This window comes from Sminthopsis crassicaudata, chromosome 2, assembly GCF_048593235.1.
Source record: "Sminthopsis crassicaudata isolate SCR6 chromosome 2, ASM4859323v1, whole genome shotgun sequence".
In the NCBI taxonomy this organism is placed as follows: Eukaryota; Metazoa; Chordata; class Mammalia; order Dasyuromorphia; family Dasyuridae; genus Sminthopsis; species Sminthopsis crassicaudata.
The window spans coordinates 330,997,359-331,003,785 of record NC_133618.1 but is presented as its reverse complement, the minus strand read 5'-3'; the positions used below and the strand labels follow the sequence as shown (position 1 = coordinate 331,003,785).

Genomic DNA, 6,427 nt, shown 5'->3' with positions numbered 1-6,427 from the left:
CTCTGCCTGCCCTGGATGACTCCAAGTCCTGACGTCAGAGTGAGGGTAGAGGGAATCACTTTTTGAAAAAGGGAACTCCATCAGCTCAAAGAGGGAACTGGGCTATGAGCACAAGTTCTCCATTCATCCCAGCGCCCTGATTCTCTAGAACATCTCCCTCCCCAGAGAACAGAGGGGTGTGGCCCCAGAGGTAAGGCAACACCAGGCCCTGTTGTCCCAAGCTCTGAAGCAATGATTCCCAACTCTCGACTGGCACATCTGATTCCTAATAATGAGGCAGGAGACAGGGTTGGCTGGTCAGCAGTGGTTATTGCACCATTGGCAAGGGATAAAATGTATGTACATTAGAAACAACCATTGGGTCAGCAAAATAACCCTCAAAAGTACCTGGACTGAGTCAATTACATTCTTAAAAATAGGAAAGGGGAGAAGGGAATACACAAAAAAACACATACACAAACATACACACATACACACCCCACAGGATGGAAAATAATAAATTATTGTTCAAGTCCCAGACTTCTCTTTTCTGCCTTTGAAATGGAAGCACTTAATAAAGAGAATCCTCCTGAGCCACCTTCTCACATTTTTCTTCTGGGTGCACTCTTCAGCCTGGCAGTGACTGGCAAGCTGCAGACCACAGCCTGTGGACACCTCTCCCTGGAGAGAAGTGAGCTTAAATGTCCGGCCTTCTACCAAAGGAGAAAAACATAACAAGGGAAATAGCCCAGGCAGGCTCTGCTTCTCACTGGTCCCAGCGTGGACTCAGGGCCTGTTGGCACAACAAAGGGCTCAGCCTGCGGGGAGCTTTCAGTCCAAAGAACGAGGCAGCAGGTGCCCAGAGTACCCCAGCACCAGCGCCTACCTAGAAGGGAGAAGAGAGACAGAGAGAAGATCCCCAGGTTCACTCCACACAATCTGAGGCAGAGGAAGCAGGCAGATTTGGGAAGTCAAGGCTGTGGGTAGAGAAGGTCCACCAGACCCACGCGGAGCTGTTCTCCTCTCAGCAACACTTCCCCTTGTCGCTCCCAACGAGCCCAGTTCAACCATTTGAGTTCAAAGTCTGAAATTTTTCTCTCAGGTTTCTCACTCGGCCCTGTTGGCCCATATCCGCTGTATCCCCTTGCCCCACTGGTGGAGCGTGGCCCCCCTCTTCTTGACAGCTGAACTCCTCCGATTCCTGGTAGGCCTTGCAGCGTTCCACTCCTGCCTTCGAGGGGAGCTTTTCCTGGGAGGGGGGCAACCAGGTTGGCACGTAGCTCTCTTGTTCTCCTTCCCCTCCCGGCACAGGTAGCCCCTTCTCCAAGACAATGACCCGCCGGTTGTTCTCCAGGGTCACATCTGCTGTGAGGTACAAGTCTTCATCTCCATCCTGCCCTTGGGTCTGGGAGGAGTCATGTGAAAAGAGATCCTTTGGAGGCTGGGGCTGGGTTACCTCTTGGCTTCCTCGACTCGTGTTGGTACTGAGGCTGCAACAGCGACTCATCTTGCCCGCAGGGGCTGGCTCCATGATATTCTCTGGCACGGAGAGGCTCCGGTTGACAGGAAGGCCTTGGCGCTGGCCCCGTCCGGTCTGAGTCGCCTCCTCATGGGAAGCATACTTTGAGCATAGCTCACGGACATCTGGCCAATGGAAAGTCTCTGTGTCAATAGGACTGAGGGGACTGCGACTAGAGGGCCAGCCTCCAGGAGAAGCGGACTTTGAGCCAGCAGAAGACCCGTAGAAGCGTCGAGGTGACTTCTCCTTTGCTGAGGTGGACTTGGAGGGACTATGTTCTAAGAACATCACTTGTTCGTTATTGGAGAGGGACAGTAATGGCTTCATTTTACCTAGGGGGAAAAGAACAACAAAATGAGTCTCAAGTAAGACAGAGAAATAAGAAAATGAGATTTTCATGGTTAGTTATTAGAGAGATGATCTGATTCATGATTGTCAAATACATATGTGGGCTAATTATTTTAATGTTTCATATTATTCTTATTTATCATTCCCATGTATCCTCTGGCAAACTAAGAATTCTATGATAAGGAAAGTGAGGGGAAGAGGAGGCCAGTGGAGAATGTAGTATAAAAAGATTAGAAACTGTCTGTGTGTGTGTGTGTGTGTGTGTGTGTGTGTGTGTGTGTGTGTGTGTGTGTGTAAAAATTCCCATCCCCATCCCCCAATTTCTCTTTGTTCAGCAGTTATGGCCAAGGATTGCTGGTCAACGTTATTATAATAACTCACTTCTATATATAAAGGCTCACACTTTAAGGCTTAAAAAGCAATTTTGTCAAAGCAGCCCCCAAAGAGTAAAGTATTATAGCCATTTTATAAATGGGGAAAATGAGGGTTGGAGAAATATGACTTATCCACATCACCCTGCTTGGAGGGGTTGAATCAGCACTAAAACTCAAGTCTTCTGGCTGAATCCAGTGTGCTTTCTATTACACTTTGTCTGAACAAGGCACTTTTCGGGGGGCTTTTACCAATTGCTGATACAATTCCCTTCTTTTTTTTTCCCATCTGTAGTAAGAGAAAATAAAGGCCATTCTAGCCCTGCAGCCACCAATAGCAGTTTATATTTCCAAAATCTCCCTAAGGATTATTCTTTCATAAGTAGCAAGAAATCTGTCAGCTGGCAGAAAATTGTCCCTCCTATAAACTCCCATTCCTGTACCTTTGTAAGGCAGCTCTCGGATCTCCTCCTGCAAGTGGGGCAAAGTCAGATTCTTCTCTCGCTCTGAATCTACCTTTTTTCGCTGAGGCATTGTGGACTTATGGCTCTTGATCCTGAGGCTGTACTGACGAGCCAGCTGGTAGACCTTGTTCTTGACACGCTCAGTCAAATCCCTATCCATCATGTGAGAGAGCTGCACGATGTGAGGGTGCAGGGGAGTCGGAAGCTCTTCATCTCTGCCACTCAACTCCTTTACCAGCTCCTTTAGCTCCCTGGCAAACTGGGCAGGGCCAGTTCTATCAGTAAGGGAGATGCCCTCAAGGGAGTTCCCAACTGGCTCCTCAGTGATAGCTCCCAGCTCATGCTCCTCCAGGATGAATAATGGCTCGTGCAGGTCAAAGCCATTCTCCTGGTTCAGGCCTTTTTCCTTGTTCCTCACTGCTGGATTCTTGCAGATATCCCCAGAGGACTCCATTCCTTCCCACATCTTCACTATTTCTGATGATGGACGGAATTCAGCGTCAGTGATGGGGGGAGGATCCCTAGAATTAACCTGGCCTGGTCCAGGGAGATCAAAAAGAGTCCAAGAGGCAGGTCGGGAACCATCGAGTCTTTTGTGCACAACAGGAGCCACAGGTTTAGGTTCTGGCCTGGGAAGGCTATTGAACCTAAACACAGAGTTCCTTACCAAGCCCTTAGGAATGTAGGAAAGACTCTCCCGGCGCCGGATGCTAAAGCCGGCATCGTGGTGCTCCGCATTTTCATAGTAACTCTTGATCTTGTCAAGGAGCAGTCGGTCTCGGGTGGAAAGCATGTCCTCCTTCTTGTTCAAGCTCCTTTCAGGTTCTCCTGGGCAGCTGGGGCTTGGAGGCACAGACCTATTAAGGCTGGAAGTGCTCTCTGACGGCACCCCACCCTCAGGATCTGCTTCTAGGGGTGTCAAGGAGCTAGGTGAGTCTGTGGCGCTGCAGTGGAGAGCCGGCCCCTTCTCAATGCCATCAAGGCTCCGGACGCTGCTACTCCGACTAACCAGCCTCGGAGTCAAAAAGCCACTGGCTTTGCCTTCCTCCAGAGCCAGGCTGTTGCGTCGGGAGAAGGTGCTGACAAACCTTTCAGCAATGATGCTAGCCTGGTCCAGCACGGACGTCGGTAGGATGCTCTCTGGCTCTGGGACCGGCACTTCCTCCTCTTCCTCACTACTGAGGTTTTTAAGGTCTTCTGTGTTCTCAGCAACTGCATGGTCAACCACTTTGACTGGATGGTCAGAATCTAGCACCTCTTGGTGCTGTTCCAAGATAGATGATGATTCTTTGTCTGACTGCATCATCTCTTCACTATTGTCTTCTGTGGCTGAAAATAGCCCCTGCCCGTCTTCAGGTTGTGCTTCTGGTTCAGCCTGAAAGAAACATATGAGCTATTTTCAAGAGGACGTTAAGGGAGGAGTAACCTGGCCTTCTCATTGCCCAGGGACAGACCTTACTTACAGTAACTGACAGGACGGGAGTAAGGAGATCATGGTCACAAAAGTGGTGAGGGAGAGCTGATACTTTGGAGAAAGCTGGGTGAGACAGATGTGCTTTACAACAAGGAGCCTGGACACATGCTTCCAAACTCCCAGGAGAGACTATTAAAGTGGGAAAGTGGAGGTCTGAGTAATGGCATTCCACCCACACCTATTAGTCTCAACATGCAGTACTAACTCTAATTTCCATACTCAAGTCTTGACAGCCTTAGGCAAGGTGAAAGGGGACTTTTTTAGCCATTTTGAAGCTCTTTATTCATTCATGGTTCACTAAAGCCTTCACCATTCTGCACTTTTACTACTAGGGCTCTACAGAATTGGGACTGGGATGGAAGTCTCTACTACAACTCAAAGCTGAGGAGGTCATATAAAAAATTTTATCAACCTCCCCTGTGACTTCAAAGTCTCCAGGATGGAATAGTTTAAAAAGACCCAAGCTTAAAATCCTATCCGGTGTGTACAAGCTGGAGATTTGGCCATGTTCTCTGCATCAATTCTTCCTGGGTAGATAAGGGGTTAGAGGTCAACCTGCATTCTTAAAAATCATCCCAGCAAGGGGCTGCTGGGTGGTGCAGTGGATAGAGCACCAGCCCTGAAGTCAGAAGGCTTAACACTTCCTAGCTGTGTGACCCTGGGCAAGTCACTTAACCCCAGCCTCAGGAAAAAGAACAAAAATAACAATAATGATAAATCATCCCAACCGTGTCTTGCACAGAACATACATATAATACACATTTATTTAGTCTAAGCCAGAAAGCTGAAGAGATCCCTGATAGCTCTCCAAGGTCAATGAGATCTCAATGATGAAGGTGAAAAAATTATACTGTGCTTCCTAGTGGCTGGTTGGGTGGTCACCTTCAAGGAGTCTAATAAAACCCTTATGGTACTTCCCTACCCAGGCCCAGCTTACCATTTCATCACCACATACTCACCTCTGGCAGGGAAGAGACAGACTCAAAGCTCATGCGCTTCTCAGGACTAGTTAAAGCCTGGCCACTAGGCCTTTTATAGCCTTTGGCCACTTCAAATTCATCCTGATCTTTAACCTGTATCCAACAAATAGAAAGTCAACACCCAATCCTGGTATAGAAATAGGGAAACTAGAGAGCTAATTTAGTAGGTGGTTTTTTGGGGGGACCCCTACATCAGCCGGCACCTTTCTGAACTACCAAGTGACTGGGCCGAAGCTAGAATTTCAGCTTCTGGACCTAAGTTCTAGGACTGAACTGAATTAGGAGACCTAGAGACGCAAGTAGTCCCTGAGCTTTTGCTCCAGAAAATTTATCTTTAAAGAAGATTTTAAAAAAAACAAACCCTTTTTAAAAAGCCACCCTGGCAATCTATAATCCCTTCTCTCCCCCATTTCAACCCAGACCACCCCTTGCCTGTTAGTCTTGTTTATTGAGTAGTGCATGAGATTAACCCAGGCGGCAAAGCAGAGCATGCTGGGAGCTCACCAGGGTCAAACAGGAGACGGGCGCATTGATTATTGAGACCCAGAAAGAGCCCAAGCTTGGATAGGGGAGAGGGAAGGGAAGGGCAGGAATTCTGAGTCAGACATTCGCTGTGCATAGGGAGCATGCAGAGGAAGGGAGATCACAGAGATCACCTCACCATAGCACCCCGGGAGAAAAATAAAGCGTTGGCTCGATAGTGCCAGCAGTGGAGGGCAGCCAGCAGGGAGCTGGCAAAGTCGGCTACCTGCTCAGCTCCCACCAGACTCTCCTCCTCCTCCTCCTCCTCCTCCTCCTCTTCCTCTGAACCTTGTGGCTCAGCCCTGGCCCCCTTCTTGCTGCCATCGCTCACAGTCAGCTTCTCCAGAGAGGCCTTTTGAAGGGCCTGCTCTTCCTCCACCACTTCCTCCTCCTCCTCCTCCTCCTCCTCCTCCTCCTCTTCCTCCTGAGCAGCCTCTTCGGCTTCAGATTGCTGCTCCCTTGTAAGGGGCAGCTGCCCAAAGTCCAGGAGGGCTCCAGCGCTCCCTGCATGCTGTTTAAGGTACAAACATGGCCTTCCGGTAACCTGGAGTCTCCACTACCTCCCAATCTTTCAGCTTCTGGTGGGTTCATCCCAGTGGGAGTAGGGGTGACTGGTCTATCCCACAGGGACTCCCTCTGGGGCTGGGGACAGGCAGAGGAGAACAAATGGAGGGAAGTGGGGAGTAGGTGGAGAGGACCCAGGGGAGATTCTCATGGAGCTTGGGAGCCGTAGCCCCAACACAGCCTCAGAGGGAACACTGAGATAGGGG

At 49.4% G+C, this 6,427-nt stretch overlaps 1 protein-coding gene across 9 annotated transcripts in view; it reads right to left on the bottom strand.

Annotated features, from left to right (window-relative positions):
- Positions 1-289: 289 nt before the first annotated feature.
- Positions 290-6,427, bottom strand: part of PLEKHG3 (pleckstrin homology and RhoGEF domain containing G3) — a 54,267-nt gene continuing 48,129 nt past the window's right edge. For 6 of the 9 annotated variants that reach the window (XM_074290378.1, XM_074290381.1, XM_074290380.1 and 3 more), the window contains 4 exons: positions 5,797-6,168; positions 5,115-5,228; positions 2,661-4,056; positions 290-1,830 (listed from right to left, as the gene is read on the bottom strand). In XM_074290378.1, coding sequence (XP_074146479.1) covers positions 1,043-1,830; positions 2,661-4,056; positions 5,115-5,228; positions 5,797-6,168 — 2,670 coding nt within the window. In that variant the 3' untranslated portion in view covers positions 290-1,042. The remainder of the gene's footprint in view (positions 1,831-2,660; positions 4,057-5,114; positions 5,229-5,796; positions 6,169-6,427) is intronic. The other 3 variants (XM_074290383.1, XM_074290382.1, XM_074290377.1) reach the window with 2 other exon arrangements.